This window comes from Ambystoma mexicanum, chromosome 4p (genome assembly GCF_040938575.1).
Source record: "Ambystoma mexicanum isolate Mex_15411 chromosome 4p, UKY_AmexF1_1, whole genome shotgun sequence".
In the NCBI taxonomy this organism is placed as follows: Eukaryota; Metazoa; Chordata; class Amphibia; order Caudata; family Ambystomatidae; genus Ambystoma; species Ambystoma mexicanum.
Genome location: NC_090927.1, coordinates 59,565,805 through 59,583,244, shown reverse-complemented (window position 1 = coordinate 59,583,244; position 17,440 = coordinate 59,565,805). Strand labels below are relative to the sequence as shown.

The 17,440-nt window shown below is 51.0% G+C and overlaps 1 protein-coding gene across 2 annotated transcripts in view; it reads right to left on the bottom strand.

The window, feature by feature from the left end:
* Nucleotides 1-17,440, bottom strand: part of LOC138452991 (zinc finger protein 879-like) — a 203,911-nt gene that overhangs the window by 141,153 nt on the left and 45,318 nt on the right. For both annotated transcript variants that reach the window (XM_069605379.1, XM_069605378.1), the window contains exon 4: nt 586-705. In XM_069605379.1, the coding sequence (XP_069461480.1) occupies nt 586-705 (120 nt within the window). The remainder of the gene's footprint in view (nt 1-585; nt 706-17,440) is intronic.

The following is a 17,440-nucleotide window of genomic DNA, read 5'->3' as shown; positions in this document are numbered from 1 at the left end:
CCAGCACTTGCAACTTGCTGGCTGCACTACCACTGTTTGTTGCCTTTATTATTTATTGTTATTTATCTGTTTCTCCTTTGCTCCGCACTTTCCACTTCTCCCCCTTCCATCCACTTTTCCCCCTCCCCCTCTCCCTCTCCCATGCACTTGTGCGTTCTCAATGTCACTGGGCTTAGTAAGATTGTTGTTTTGTTCTCCCCTGTTCCCCTCCCTTGCCTTGTCATGCTCTGAAACACTTGTGTACGAGCGCAATAGAAATAAAATATCAATATCAATAAAGCTCGTAGACTTTGTTAGTCTTGATTGTGCATCCACATTATTTCTTCAGCTATGTGATGGTGGACTGGAGAGCTGAACAAAGTTAATCAGCCTTTCTCATGGGACATTTGCATGGGACAGGCTCTAGATATTAGATGCCCTTATACAGTATTTCCATCCTTGGCAATTTACAATGTAAATGACAGAGTATGTTTTGAATTTCTATCTTGCCTTAGGTGTGACAGTATGATGCTGTTACAAAGTATAACGTTGTGAAACACTGAAAAAGCACATCATACCGGTAAAGGGTGCTAACAGTCTTCTTACTTGTAACGGACACAGGTGTCTTTCCTCTTGCTTTGCTCTCTGTGTCCTGGCTGTCCTTGAACAGTAGCTCCTTTTCTGATTTAATCCGAAAAAGAATCTCTGGGTTCACAATTGCATAGCCTGTTAGGAAACATTACTAAATTAAGCAACTGTACAATGACAAAATATTAGTGAAAGAGAAAAATAGTATGTCTGGCAAATGTGATGGTGCATTCCTATTGGCATGGGATATGTTCTTTCACTGACAATGGGATACCTTCAAGGTCTGTATATGATCAGAAGAAAGGCCTTGGAATAACTCTGCATTAACAAGGTACATCTATTAAGCTTGTTGATATATATATATATATATATCTGTATTTTAAAATATATATATTTTATTATTTTCAATTAAATACAATACAGCAAAACAATCAGATTTCCCTCGCCCTCACCCAGTCCCTGCACCCGCCAGTGATACAACAGTCACCATTCACAATGGTGAGTCTCTTCATGGTTCATATAATGTCCAAAATCCTTATCTTATGGGGGCACCATTGCAGCACGTAATCGTTCTGCAAATAACATAAAACCATACGCCAATCCCGTCTGAAGGCTTCCTGGGCACCCTGTATAGTACAGGTAACCCATTCCAATGAAACAAAGGACCATACTTTCCAGAGCCATTCCTGGTTTGGCGGGGGTTGTCGATGTTTCCATTGTTGATCAATCACGAGCTATGCAGCTATTAGAAGGGCCATGAAGCCCTTTTTGAGTTTTTGAGTAAGTTTTAAAACAGGAGTCCCACAGACCAAATAACCAAACCTCTTTACCCAGCTGCTCTGTCCCCTGAAACATACCTCCCATCTGTATTTTCAATTCTCCCCAGAAGGGCTGCAAGACAGGACAATCCCACCAAATGTAGCCCAATCTCCAACTGCATCACAATCTCTCCAGCAGTGGGCAGACGTTGAGGGATACATTAAATGAACAAGTTACTTTCTTACCTGGTAACGTTCTTTCGATGGGATGGTCCGACGACGTATTCCATATCTATGACAGTAATCACCACAGCTGTGCTGCTTCGGAAACTTTTTCGGCGTCTGCGTCCTGCGTCGATGACGTCGATGCGCCGCCGTCGAGGACCTCCTCCGACGTCCGACGTCATCCGATGTGATAAGTAGGACGCACGACGCCAGTAGCCTCAGTTGTAGTTTTTTCCCCCAGAACGTGTGACAATAGTCAACTGCCAGTCCGACACAAAGCCTTGCGGAACGTAAGCTGCAAACGCAACAGAAATTCTGCAGCGGGGAAGGCAGGGCGGGAGCGATATGGAATACGTCGTCGGACCATCCCATCAAAAGAACGTTACCAGGTAAGAAAGTAACTTGTTCTTCGAGGGGATTGGGTCCTCCGACGTATTCCATATCTATGACAGACTCCCAAAGCAGTACCAAATCAAGGAGGAGGGAAAGAATTTAGAAACAAAATTTAGAATAGCCAATCAAAGAGCAGAGCAAAGGACCGCCTTGCCAAAGGCCAGATCCTGCCCTCTGATGGAATCGAGGGAATAATGCCGCACAAATGTATGCACTGAAGCCCAGGTGGCAGCATCACAGATGTTGCGAATAGGAACACCCCTCTGCAGGGCAGTAGATGCAGCCAAGCCCCTGGTAGAATGGGCCCGCAAGCCAGCCGGAGGGTCCTTGCCCGCCAAGCGGTAACACTCCGAGATGGCCAAAATAATCCAGCGGGACAAAGTCTGTTTCGTCACAGCTTGCCCCAAGCGCTTACCAGCGTAACCAACAAAGAGTTGATCGTCCACTCTGACCCGGGACATGCGAGAAACATAAAAGCTCAAAGCTCTCCTAGGATCAAGCCTATGGAGCCTCTCCTCTTCCTTACCAGGATGCGGAGGAGGATAGAATGCCGGAAGAACAATCTTCTGGGCCAAATGAAATTCCGTCACTACCTTCGGAAGAAAAGAAGGACGAACTCGAAGGACAACCCTGTCCTTGTGAAATACAGTGAAGGGTGGCTTAACAGAAAGTGCCTGTAACTCACTCACTCTGCGAGCGGAAGTAACCGCAACTAAAAACACAGTTTTCAAAGTCAACAGCCTCAAAGGGCAAGAATGTAACGGCTCAAACGGAGCACCCATAAGAAACCTAAGAACAAGGTTCAAATCCCAACCGGGCACCAGGAAAGGCGACGGAGGGAACACATTAGTGAGCCCTTTCAGAAACTGTGAAATTAAAGGGATTTTAAAGTAAGAACATTCTTCAGATGAGCGCTTAAAGATGGACAGCGCCGCCAGGTAACCCTTAACGGTACCCACTTGCAAGCCCCTGTGGGCCAAAGAAAGCAAAAAGGACAGAACCATGGGGATGTCACATGCAAAAGGATCCACATTCTGAACTCTGCACCAGTCGCAGAACTTACGCCAACGGCAACGGTACAGAGACTTAGTTGCGGGCCTTCGGGCCGAAAGCAACACCTCCATCACGTCTTCAGGGAGGTCCCAATCCTTATACCTCAACCTTTCAGAAGCCAAGCGTGAAGGTTGAGGGATCCGACCTCTGGATGGAGAACCTGACCCCCCTCCCGTGAGAGCAGATCGTCTCGGTAGGGAAGACGACGTGGAGGGCAGATGGACAAGTCGAGAAGGTCCGGGTACCACGTCCTCCGAGCCCACGCCGGAGCAATGAGGATCATCCGGGAACCGAACTTCCGTAACCTCCGCAGCACTTGCGGGATGACGGGGACCGGAGGAAACGCGTACAGCAGCGGGAACGACCACTCCACCACGAACGCGTCTCCTAAGGCTCCTCTTGGAGGAAATTCCCGCGAGCAAAACCTTTCGCACTTCCGGTTGACACTGGAGGCAAAGAGATCCACTTGAGGGGTCCCCCAAAGGGCGAAGATCTCCAGGAGAATCTCCTGAGCCAACTCCCACTCGTGAGAGATCGTGCTCTGCCTGCTCAGAGCGTCCGCCGTCACGTTCTCGACTCCGGCCAGATGAACTGCCGAGATCGAAACTTCCTGCTGGATGGCCCAGAACTCGAGCTGCATCGCCTCCCTGCACAGAGGAAGTGACCCTGCCCCCCCCTTTTTGTTGAGGTAGTGCATGGCCACTGTGTTGTCCGTCAGGATCAGGACATTCTTCCCTCGCACAGTCGGCAGAAAAGCCCTCAGGGCTAGCCTGACGGCCCTCAGCTCCAACAGATTGATATGGAGTCTGGACTCCGACGGAGACCAACGACCGCTGACTGTCAGCCCGTTGGCATGAGCTCCCCATCCCGTGAGGGATGCATCCGACACGATCGTCACCTCCGGCCAGGGAAGCCAAAACGGAGCCCCCTTCATCAAGTTGCCTTCGACGGCCCACCACAGAAGGTCCCGGGCGACCGAGGGCGGCACCTGAATCGGGTCCGACATCCTGCCGGAGGACTGCGACCATTGCATCTTGAGTGCCCACTGCAAAGATCTCATTCGCAGGCGAGCCTCTGGCACCAGAAGAATGCAGGATGCCATGAGGCCGAGCAACCTCAAGAACTCGAACGCTGGGAGCGTCTGGGCATGCTGAAACTTGCGCACCATCTGCTGAATGTGAAGAGCCCTCACCTGGGGAGGAAAACACTGCCCCAGGGAAGTGTCGAGCACTGCTCCGATGTACTGGAGCCTCTGCGTTGGCGTCAAATGGGACTTCTTTAAATTGAGGGAGAAGCCCAGCCTGTGAAGGGAGTGGCAGGCGACGGACAGATGATCCAGGACCTGCTCGGGAGAGCTCCCCCTGATCAACCAATCGTCCAGGTAGGGGTAGACGTGAATCCCCCCTTGCCTGAGATGCGCTGCCACCACCACCATGAGCTTGGTGAAAACCCTCGGGGCGGAGGTCAAACCGAACGGCAGGACCCGAAACTGAAAGTGCGAGTCGCCAACCGCGAACCTCAGGTACTTCTTGTGCTTGGGATGGATCGGCACATGGAAGTAAGCATCCTTGAGGTCGAGTGACACCAACCAGTCCAGAAGCTGAAGGGCCTGGAGGACTTGAGAGAGAGTAACCATCTTGAACTTGTCCTTCCTGAGGAGTTTGTTCAAACCGCGCAAATCCATGATGGGTCTCAATCCCCCGTCTTTCTTGGAAATCAAAAAATAAGGGAAATACCATCCCTTGTTCCTCTCCGCTACAGGCACCAGTTCTATGGCGCCTTTCTCCAGCAGGGCTTGAATTTCCTGCGCAAGGAGCGGATCCGGACACTTCAAAGAGAGGTTCCCCGGTGGATTGTCGCGAGGCCTGTGCCGAAAGGGAAGACAGTAGCCGTGGGTTATGATCTCCAGAACCCACACATCCGAAGTAATGGCACGCCACTCTACAAGATGCTGCGCCAGCCTTCCCCCAACCGGCGAACCATGGGACAAGGCCTCATGACTGAGTAGGAGCGGCTGCGGCGTTACCTGAGGGCAAAGAGGCAACTGCCCGAGCGGCCTTGGCACCACGGGTACCCTGTCGTCCACCTCTGGTACCCCTGCGTTGGCCCCTTTGACTGCCAGCTCCTCTCGCCCTACCAAAGGACGAGTAATAGCGAAAGGAGCCACCCCTCCACTGCTGTCCCCTAGGACGAAAAGGCGGAGGTTGGCGAACTGCAGCGCCCAACGACTTCGCTGCAGCTTTTGAGGTCTGCAACCTCTCAAGGCTCTCGTCAGCCTTGCTGCCAAAAAGATGTTCACCATCAAAGGGCATGTTGAGGAGCCGGGACTGCACATCAGGAGCAAACCCCGACTTCCGCAACCACGCAAACCTGCGTATCACGGTGCTCGCCGCCATGGACCTACTGACGCATTCAGCTAAGTCCAAACCCGACTGAACGGACTCACACATGGCATCCTTACCATCCTGGACCAAAGCAAGGAAACCAACCCGTTCGTCCCCTTCGGGAATATGTTCAGCCGCTAACGCAACACAGTTCCACAGAGTGTGCGTGAAACGTGACAAGGCACAAATGGAGTTGGCCGCCTGAAGCGCCATACCACCAGAAGAAAACACCTTCTTCGCCCAGCCATCAAAACGTTTGTCGTCCCTATCAGGAGGGATGGTAGGGTACGACGCGTGCTTTGCCGGGGCCGTGGCCGCCTGCACCACCAAACTTTCCGGAGTGGGGTGCCTGGTCAAGTAGCAGGGGTCGCCACTGGCTGGACGGTATTTCCGCGACAAGGATCTGCCCACTGCCGGGAGACTCTCCGGAGCAGTCCAAGCCGCCGCCACCCTACGCTGTAAAGCCATATGGAATGGCAGAACCGGGTCAGATGGGGGACCAACATCAAGGATGTCCGTCAGATCATCCTGCACAAACTCCCCTGGGGGAGCAGACCATCCCAGATACTCAGACACCCTAGCCATAAGGCGCCGGTATGAGGAATCGGCATGGGAGCCAGGCTCAGGCCGACCAAATTCCACCTCCGGAGAGGTGTCCAGACCACTAGCATCATGCAGCGACTGCCTCAAATCGTCAAATTGACTATGGCCCGAGACAATGTCATCCGGCACCTGATCAGGAACCAGGCCAACCGAATCCTCATCCGCCTCCGAAATATAATCCAAGTGGTGGAAAGGCACCTGAGAGTGCCTGCTCTTAGCCAGAGCCTTCCTAGGGGGTACACCCGAGACACGGGGCACCTCCGACACGAAAGGCGTCGATGGCGTCGAGCGAATCGGCGCCGCCGTCGAGAAAACCGGCAACGGCGTCAGATGCAGCGCCTCCAATATCGGCGGCGTCGACACAGCCCTCGAAGCCGGAGCCCCGAGCGTGTCTCTCGACGACCTGAACGTCGACGGCTTCGACGACTTCCTCGGAGCCGGAGCTTCGAGAAAGCCTGTCGACGCCCTCGACGCCTCAGACGTCGATGTCTTCCTCGAAGACATCACAGGTGCACACGGTCTCGATCGCGTCGAGGACCGGGACCTGGAACGGGTACGGCGAGAACGAGCCTCCTTGTCCGAACGGGACCTCTCCCGTGACTCGTGCCGACCACTCTTGCGAGCGGCGTCTCTCGACCTCACACGGCCGACCCCACTCGGGGGCGCGGACGGTTGAGTACCCTGCGACTCAAGAATCGCCAACATTTTCTTCCCAAAGGAAGCCCATTCCTCCGGCGTCGCACGGCTGGTGGGATAACCGACGTGCCGGGCAGAGTCCTCGGAAGAGGACCTGGAAGTCGACCGGTGACGGCGCTTCCGAGAACGCCTCGAAGAGGCAGAGGAGTGGCGAGACCGACTCCTAGAAGAAGACCGACGAGACCTCCGACGATGACGCGGAGAGTCACCCCTCGAATCATCCGTCGAAAGCCCCGCCGACTTCGACTTCCGGGGCTTGGACACCCGACCTACCGACAATTTCTTCTTACGTTCGCGTAAGGCCTTGGAAGTGAGCGACAGGCAGTCGACACAGTCATCCGTGTCGTGGGCCTCCCCGAGGCACCAGAGGCAGGCGTCGTGCGAGTCAGTCACCGACATCTTGGACCCACACACCCCGCACTTCTTGAAGCCCGGACGCGGGGTTGAAGACGAAGTGGAAGACATCGCTGCGAAGGAATATTCACAAACGAACAGGCTCGAAGAACCAGAAAGAACAGAACTCCAAAGAGTCGAGGCTAGAACCGAGAAACACGAAGCAACACGTTCGCGGAAAAAACGGAACTGAGGCTACTGGCGTCGTGCGTCCTACTTATCACATCGGATGACGTCGGACGTCGGAGGAGGTCCTCGACGGCGGCGCATCGACGTCATCGACGCAGGACGCAGACGCCGAAAAAGTTTCCGAAGCAGCACAGCTGTGGTGATTACTGTCATAGATATGGAATACGTCGGAGGACCCAATCCCCTCGAAGCAATATTTCTGTAGTGTAATGCCATTAAAGTAGAATGTTATGCCACATCTCGCTCCACTGGACTGAGCGTGTTAGTTTTGGGACCCCGCTCCACAGATAAGATCAATGTTCAACTGAAACCAATAGTACCCTATGGTCCACGGTATCGAACGTGGATGATAAATCTAATAGAATCAGGGTGCCTGTTCCAGCCTCATCGGCCAGTCAACATAGGTCATCGTACACAGAGACCAGGACGCTTTCTGTCCCGCGACCCGGGCGTAAACCAGACTGAAATGGATTGAGAAAAGAAGAGGACTCAAGAAAAGACGTAAGGAGGGAGAAAACAAGAGATTCCATTAATTTCATACCGAACAGAAGTAAAGAAATAGGTTGAAAATTTGCCAGGATATAGGATCTAATGAAGGCTTTTTCAGAAGCGGAATAACAACCACCTGCTTAAGCTCTGGTGAGATGGACCCAGATCGGCAAGAATGATTGAACGCTCTTGTCAGCCATATGGAAATATGGGGAATATATTTCAAAATCCTCAAGGGGATGGCATACGAGGGAGAGGCAGATTTTAGTTTGCTAACTGCAAGCTCCACCTCCTCATTGAGAAGGTGGGAAATATCGACCTATGATCCAAGGCCCCAGGCAGAGATTGCTGTTCAGGGGCGGGAAAGCAGATAACAGATCTTTTCCCGTATCAAATTAACTTTATCAATAAAAAAAGCTGCCGGATCATCACAGAAAGCCTGGGAAGGGTCAGCCTGCAAAGCAGTATCCGGAGGAGAGGAGAGTGAGCATACAACAGAGAATAGTTAACGAGGTTGATTAGGGGCACTTTCAAATGTACCCGTATATTAGGTGCTTTTAGCCATCCAAATAGCCAGATAGTAAATGCTACATATTGAGGAAAAAGCTGACTTGGCACCAGCAGAATAGGCTTTCCTCCACTTTTGTTCGGCCTGCCGTTTATTTGCTCGTAAGGCCTTCAGCTCGTCTGAAAACCACGGCTGAGAGGGGCGACTCCTCAGCTTCCGAAGAGTAAGCGGAGCTAGCATATTGGCTAAACTACTAAAAACTTTTATTAATGTAGAAAAGTTTATTGAGCCAGCTGCTTGGCACTGTGCCTGGATATTAGAAACAATGTCAGCATTCAAAGTTTTCAACCAATTATGCCAACGTTGGTATTTAGCTTCTACCGGGGTCTGAACGACCTGGGCCTGAATCAAGAAGTGTACAACAAAGTGGTCTGACCGTAGGATAGGGAAAGGAGGGAAAACAGTAGCTAGAGAATCTCGGTCAAAAACTAAATCCAGTGTATTACCGGCTAAATGCGTCGGGGCAGACACTAATTGTGCTAAACCCATGTCCTTCATAGCTTCAAAGAATTGCTTCTCAGCCATGGTAGCAGGGCAGTTAAAGTACAAATTAAAATCACCTTTAATGACTAGGTCAGGATATCTGAGTTCCAAGTTAGTGACGAATTCAAAATATAGGTCTCAAAAGGAGCTGACTGCTCCAGGAGGATCTAAGTAGTATAACTGTCTGTCTTAATCTGGTTTCATCTAGTCCCGGTAAAGTATCTCTTATTGTGCTTGATTTGATTTGTAGGAAGACTGATTTATGCTTATTATTTTTTTTTGTTTTGTTTGTAAGGCGCCGAAAGCCCACAGGCATCGGGGCGACACAAAGACATTGGGCCTCATTACAACCTGCCAGTCCGGGACCGTGCAAAATCCGTGACGGCGGTAAAAACGTTTCCGTGTCCGCAAGGTTGCGGAAAAACCGTCCGATTACACGCTGTCGGTCGCGCGCACCACACGGACTCGGAAACGTTGTTACCGCCGTCACGGAAAACCCCACGGAAATGGAAATAACGAAGCCACAAGTGGCGCTAAACCCGTTTCCGCCTCCGCCACCACGGACACGGAACCGGAAATACCATGATCGCCAAAACAGGAAACAGAGAGGCGGCCATCATATAAAAGCACAATCCATTGCCATCCAGAGCCAGCACAAGCACAATCCTAACTCTGAGAAGCCAAAAGGGACCACCAGCATGTCTGCCAGGATTCCTGCTCAGCTAACCGTCTTGGTGGAGCACATTGTGGACAATGCTGAGATGCTGTTCAGCGCCGACCAACGGCGTGCCACACAGCAGCGGAGGAAGGAGGTGTGGGCCGAAGCTGCACGCAAGTGCACCGCCGTGGGCGTGGCAGTGAGGAGCGTGAAGGACTGCCACAAGCGTTGGGACGACCTGAGGCTGAGGGTACGCAACCTCATTTCCACGCACCGCCAACGCAGCAGTGGGACAGGCGGAGGACCCCCTTCCCCACTGAGGCTGCAAGCATGGGAGGAGCGTTGCAGCAGCGTCCTCCACCTAGAGGGAATCCATGGGATCGGGCAGGCTGAGGCAGGAGTGAGCCCACCTGCAGATGCCGGTAAGTGCCCAAACATGAATGCCACATGTAAATATGCAGTTGTGAGTACTGTGCCAAAGGACCCATTAACAACCCCCCCCCCACAGGCAGTGCATGTGTGGGCCAAAGGACCCATTAACAACCCCCCCCCCCCCAGGCAGTGCATGTGTGGGCCAAAGGACCCATTAACAACCCCCCCCCAGGCAGTGCTGCATGTGTGGGCCAAAGGACCCATTAACAACCCCCCCCCCCCAGGCAGTGCATGTGTGGGCCAAAGGACCCATTAACAACCCCCCCCCAGGCAGTGCATGTGTGGGCCAAAGGACCCATTAACAACCCCCCCCACCCAGGCAGTGCATGTGTGGGCCAAAGGACCCATTAACAACCCCCCCCCCCAGGCAGTGCATGTGTGGGCCAAAGGACCCATCATGATCCGTATGGCAACCAATATCACTGAATGCAGACACCAGCAATCAGATGCATGTGACTAACACTATTCAATGTACAATCTTAATGACGCATGTGATGCACCCACCTGCCACCACAACAACACTAATTGCATGCCCTTTGTGTCCCCACAGCCGTTTCAAGTGACAGTGATACTGCACAACAGGCCAGCCAATCTGCATCGGCAGGTACACTAGCCACCGCCACCACACAGGAGGATGCTGCCGGCAGTTCTGCACCTCTGGCCACATTACCAGCCACTACAGATGTGCGGCACACCACCACCACCGACATCCCCACCGTCTCCACACTGGCTGAGTCTAGACAGGTGCCACGGGAACCTATCATGGACACCCAACACAACACCGAAGGCAGCAGCACTGCAGAGGGGGCGGCCTGCAGTGATAACAGTGCCCCGCAAGAGCACTCGGAAACGGGGCCACAGGGGGAGATGCCCACATTGGAAGACCTGGGCTCCTTCCATGAGCTGGGGTTCAGCCCCACTTCACTGGGGAGTCCCATGAGGTCGCCCACCCCATCCATGGCCGAACTGAATGCCCGCATGCAGCGGATGGAGGACCAGCAGGCTACCCTCACCCAGCTGGTGGAGAGGCAGCTAGAGGAATCCAGGCTGCAGAGGGAGAGCTACAGCGCCTCAGTGCGTCGCCTGTCGAGGTCCATTGGACGCTTTGCGAGCACCATAGTGACCCTTGCACGCCATGTGCGGGAGGGCAACGACCACACCTCCAGGCTTGTAGAGGCCATGTTGGTTGGCCAACAGGCAAATCTGGCACGGATGCCCTCAATCCCAGATTCTGGCCCATCAAACACTACCACCCCATCCAGCTCCACTACTGCCAGTCCAAGGAGGCGCTCGAGTAGGCTAACGGGTCCTTCGGGCAAGGTTGCACAGGCACAGAAGCGCACGCGGAAGTGATGGCATGTGTGTGGGGCAGTGCAGGACACATGTGGACTACAAGGGTGTGAGAGGGGTGGCACGTTTGGGTGGTGGGGTAGGTAGTTTTGGGGGTTTGGACAATGGGCTCTGGGTGGGGGTGGGCACGTTTGGGTGGTGGGTGGCCCCGGGTGTACAGCTTCCCTAACCAATGCACCTTCTTCCCTGTTGTTATCACATCAATACATCACCATTTCAAATCAAGACATACATGTGTGGACATTGATCATTTATTTTGCAGTGCAACTATTAATTCATTGTCGTCACCATGTTTGTGCATTTCTGTGAATGTGCTGTGACTCAAAAGTAAATGCGAATCAGGGCATCCCGTGCTCTCTGGCCATCATGTGGACCCCCAGGGGGAGGCGGTGCCATCCCATCCCCATCTCCATCCCCATCCCCATCCCCATCTCCATCCCCATCCCCATCTTCCTCATCTGCGTCTGGTGGCATTGGGATGTTCCTGCGCAGGCATATATTGTGCAGCATGGCACATACGAGCGTGATTTTGCCCGTCTTCACTGGGCTGTACAGCAGTGATCCGCCAGATCTGCTCAGACAGCGGAAACGGGCCTTCAGCAGCCCAAATGTCCTCTCAATCATTCCACGTGTGCGGATATGTGCCCTATTGTATGCCTCTTCATGCCTGTTCCTTGATCTCCGTACAGGTGTCATCATCCATGGCGTGAGTGCATATCCCGCATCACCTACATGGGATGTAGATGGGGGAACATGTCAGTGTTTGTGGCATCATGTCCTCATCTGCTACTGTGCATTCTTGTATCATCATTCATTCATGCATATGTACCATGCAGTGTCTGGAGGTATGTTTCGGCCATCACGAGGTATGTCGCTGACTGCATATGGGCCTACACATTAACTTGCATGTTTACTGTGCCCTGCGGGTGAAATTTGCTTGTGTGCATGTCATGGTGCAGTGCTGTCCACACATGGCAGAGTGACTCCACTGTACGGAAGTAGTAAATACACGTCGTCTCATTTACACGCCTCCCGTGCTTTTTGGGGCAGTGTTTCAATTGAGGGTGGGTGTCTGCAGTGGCACAGGGTTAATGGGACAGTGACGGGATTGGCTGTGGCAGCGTGTGCACGGGCACATTGTGGTGCCCTGTCATGTCTTCCTTCATGATGTTTGGCATCCGCTGTGTATTTGGTAGATGGAATGTGCGGTCACAGCGGCACACTCACAATGCTCATTGGCCTGGACACACACACACCACTCCGACAGGGTTGTAGCATCGTCAGCTGTACTCACCCAATAGCCATGTGCTTTGTCCGGCATAGCGTTCCATGTACCGTGGCAACGTGGAATTCCGCAGTACCATTGAGTCATGTGATGAGCCTGGGAAACGTGCACAGCAGTGTGGCATCACAAACCATCTGGACATTCAAAGAGTGATACTGTTTCCTATTGCGGAACACCGCCTCAATTGCATGTGGTACTGTCAGCTCGACGTGGGTGCAGTCAACTGCGCCTATGCAATTTGGCATGCCTGCTATGGCATGGAAGGCCAACTTGGTGGCAATGACCTCGGGGAGGGTGCGGGGTAGGGCTATGTGTTCCGACACATGGCGCAACAGGGCATCCAGTACCTGTACCAGGATTTTTGAGAAACACGGTTGTGATATGCCGTGCAGCTCACCAACCGTGTGTTGATAGGTGCCAGTGCCAAGGAAATGCAGAACTGAGACAACCTTCAAGAGGGGGGGGATGGCAGTGGGGGTGTCAATTAGGCTGCTGATGTTGTCCTCAATCATGGCAGTGATGTGCAGGATAGTTGCACGGTCCAGCCGGTATAGGGTGTGGATCTGTCCTGGGGTGAGGTTCCAGGGTGAGGCCCTGATGCGTGGTATTGGTGGCTGGCGGCGGGGTCGGGCTGGCTGGGCAATGGGGTTTGCCATAGCTGCAGGGTTGGCTGGTTGCCGCCTGCGCCTCCTCCGCCTACGCCTCCTCCTCTGCGCCATTACTGCCACCATGTGCAGTACTGCCTGTTGGTTGAGTAGGCCCAGTCCCAGTGCTACTAGACCTGCTGCCTGCATGGTTCTGTGTTGTGTTGGGCTGGGTGTGGCCCTTTTGTAGGCTCCCAGTGGCCTGCTAGGTCCAGCTGGGCTGATTTGGTGCACCTGTGCCCTGATTCAGTTCAGCAGGCAGTGTATAACGCCATGTTCGCGGTGGCGGCGGTTCCGCCACCGTGATCACGGTATTTCCGCCATTTTTTTCCCGGTATTTCCGTGTCCGCGCTAGTTGTGATGCTCACGGTGTTTAGTGTTGCCGGTAACGGAGGGGTTTCCGTGCAGACGGACTTAAGGGGAACCCTATTTCCGCAGTGGCGGTTTAGGGTGGTGCTATTACCGGGGCCGCGGGTCATGATTGCGCGGACATGGAAACGGTGCCGGTATGGTTTTACCGGCAGTGTTAATTCCGGACCGGAGTACTTGTAATGAGGCCCATTGACTTACACGTAACATGTTGACTAAGTAGGAACAGAACACGAGACGCATGGAATGCCAAGAAACAGAAGAGGACAAGTACAGCTCAGGGATGTCTGGTTCATTTGAATAGGAAGGTTTTTAATTGCTTTCGGAATCTAAGGAGGTTGGATTCCGCTCTCAAATTCAGTGGCAGTTTATTCCATTGCTGAGCTGACCGGTTGGGGAAGGCTTTGCCTAACCCATTTGTTTTCCTATGAAGATTTTTTTGTAATAAGCCCTTGCGTCTCAGATCTAAGAGTGCGGGTTGGGGTGTAGCCCACGATCTTAGACTTCAGGTATGCCGGAGCTTTACCGTATAGGCACTTATGTGTAAGTGCCATAGATTAAAAAAATATATGGTCTTCGACCCTAAGCTAGTGTAGTTCCTTTCGTGCTTCACTGATATGGTCAGTTTTTGCTTTCCACTTAATTATCCGAACAGCGTGGTTCTGAATATGCTGGAAAAGTTTGTCAGGCATTCCCAATGGTAGGGCATTGCCATAGTCCAGTCTAGACAGGATAGTCGCTCTGGCGATGGTAGCACAGTTTGATTCACTCAGAACAGGTCTGATGGCTTTTAGCAGTCGTAGTATGAGCAATTTTTACTGACGCAGGAGGCTTGAGCATCTGAGCTCAGGGAGGCGTCTAGAGTCATGCCCAGGGTTTTTACGCTAGTCACTACTTGGATGTGGGACTCTTATCATGAAGGAATCATAGCTGGCTGATAGTTTAGCCCTGGCTTGTTTGAACCCGAAAACCATTTCCCGTTCAAACACATCCAGTTATGATCCATCCATTGTTCGAAGATGTTGTAGAGTTCATTTACTATTTTCTTGTCTTTTATGTGGTCTCCGCTCAGTTCCACTACCAGCTGAGTGTCCTAAGCATAGTTTGTGAAAAAGGCATTGATGTTGTCTAAAACCTCACACAGGAGGCGTAGGTATACGTTGAAGAGAAGTGGCGAGCGACTTGCTCCCTGGGGGACGCCACAGAAGATGTTAGACTTGCTTGAGAATTTGTCACCCCAGTGAACTCTAGCAATTCGGTCTGCTAAGAATGTCGATAGCCAGCCTATAGCTTCACCAGAGCAGTTGGCGATTTTCTCCAGTGCTTCCTGTAGTAGTTTGTGGTCTAGTAAATCAAACGCAGCACTAAGGTCTAGCAGAATCAGCAGACCCGTGTTGCCCATGTCGATGATACTTAGCATTTTTGTCTGTAGGTCTAGCATCTCAGTTTCAGTGTTGGCGATGTCATATTTAATTGGTCTCTACATAAGCTTGGAATTGGGCAGTTGCAACTTTGTCCATAACTTTTAGAATGAAATTACAGTTAGTTATGGGTCTTACGTTTCCTGCTTCTCGTTGGTCTAGATGGGGCTTTTTGACCAGTGGGGTGATGGTCCCCTTTTTTATATTCTTGGGAACCATTGGTCCCAGAAAGAAGTATTTACCATTCTCGTAAGTACAGGTGTAACCAAGATGGTCCGTTTCCTTTTTCATGAGTGGTTGTTGGTCCTTAGCTTTGTTAAGTCGGGCGCTCGCTATTACTTCTCTTGCTTTAGTGATCTTATTACAGAATGCGACTTGAGTGTTTTCACATTCTGCTTGGGACGGAACAAAAGCCGGAGTCAACGATTCAGGCTTGTCGATCGATTTTAGTATCTCAAACAGTTTAGCTGGAGCATTGGAGGCTTTCTGAATTTGTGTATTACTTCTACAAGGTTCCTTTTGTAGGACCTCTGGAGTTCCTTGCATCTATCCTTGTTGCTAGTGGTTGGTTTTTTTAACCATCTGACTTCAAGCTGTCTTTTTTCTTTTTTTGAGCCGCTAAATCTGAGGTGTACCATTTCTGATGATTGGTATTAGGTTTAAGTAGTTTAGCGGGGAGAGGAGCTATTTGGTCAATGAGAGATGTGGTATGTTGTTCATATTTAGATATGATTTTCTCACAAGTATCGTCCTCACTAAGGTCTGCTAGGATGTTGTTGACACAAGACACAAGGTGTGCTCTTTCAATTTTCTTGAAATTTCGACATGTCGTTTTCTTGGGTTCATTGGGAGTAGGCGAGGTCAGTGTAAAGGATATTTTGTTGTGGTCAGACCAGATGCACAGAGTGGTCATGTAGTTATTGGTTGCAAGATTATTCGTGATGATCCAGTCTAGCTGGTGACCATTGTCCATTGTGGCTTTTTAACTTTGAAATCAAGATCGATTAGTGCCTTCTCTAGGTCTATCGCTTTTTTATGCTTGGGGGCACCCTGCCAGCGATTGAGATCGCCTAGGACCAGCGTGGATGAGTTGGGACTTTTAAGTAGATTGATTTCAATGATGAGCTCACCGGACAGCTCAGACGTAAGAGATGGTGGTCTGTAGCTTTTTCTTTTACTTAATATTTTGTTTTAAACTGCTTCTTTTTGTATGTATGTGAAAAGTCAATTTTGTTAGCTGTAACACAATAAAAACAAAACAAAACGTTTGTGAATGCTCTCAGTGCTATGCTGAGACTGAACAGAAGCCCCCTAAATTTGGTTTGTTGCAAATCATAGGTACTCGCAATGAGGGGCCCAAATAAGAATATGCATGTATGGGTTCTGAAGATAAATGGCACAAAGTCAGCCCCCCTCCTACAAAGGATTCAGAATCTAATGGAAGCCAGGGCTCAACATAACAAATATCCACAGCTCCCTGAAATCTGGATAAGACCTACCTTATCCTTAAATGGTAGAACAGGAACAGGCATTGGACTTTGGTTACAATACTGCCAGAAGGGTTTTCACAGTGAGGGTATTTTTGCTCTCCTTGGACAAAGCCTCAACCATAGAGGCAAAGAAATAGCTGTGTGCCATACAACGGAAGACTTCGGAACTTTGGGTAAATATTTTGTGCTTTTAAGCCACTAACCCAAACTAATGTCAAGGACAGGACATATTCTGATGGCCACCCAAGGTTTCCAACATGTCAGGATGCACTTGTTTGGCCTCATAAACATGCAAAGAACTGCTCTCTTGTCAGTTGGCGGGTCCTCCAAGAAGTCTGTAATTACCCTCCAGCCATTGAAATTGTAAGAGGCAAAGACAGCATCAGTGTCTGCATGCCTTAAGTGAAGGGCACTGTTGAGGTGTACTTCTCTATTACATGGAAACACCCAAAAAGATTGAAGAGAAAATAAATGTATGTCATATTTGACCAAATTTATGCTGTACGAAAATCTCATGTAGCCTAATAATTTGAATACATATGCTAACCTCCTTAATCACATCCTCCTTAACAGGTACTCCACCACAGGAGAATACAGACAGACCACTCACACTAAGTTGCCAGGCTGATGTCTCCTATGGTGCTGACAAGATCCTGCAGAGGGCAATTAACTTTAACATGGTCCTAAAGGCTAGTGGGTAGTGAAAATAATTGAGCCTTTGGTGGCATGTAACGAAGAACTCATTTTTGAGTGGGTGGTTGGTTCTCTAAATGTAACGAAGAACTCATTTTTGAGTGGGTGGTTGGTTCTCTAAAGTGGCCATGTGCTTCTAAAACCAGGCAATGCTGGACTTGGACTCCTCCGTTAGCCTCACCATTCTCCAGGCATGGAGTAGGGATCTGTCACATTGTGCCACCACCCAGATATGCATGATCACAAGCCATGGTTTCGGAACTTGCAAAGATCTTGGTGTCCTATTAGGCACCACCA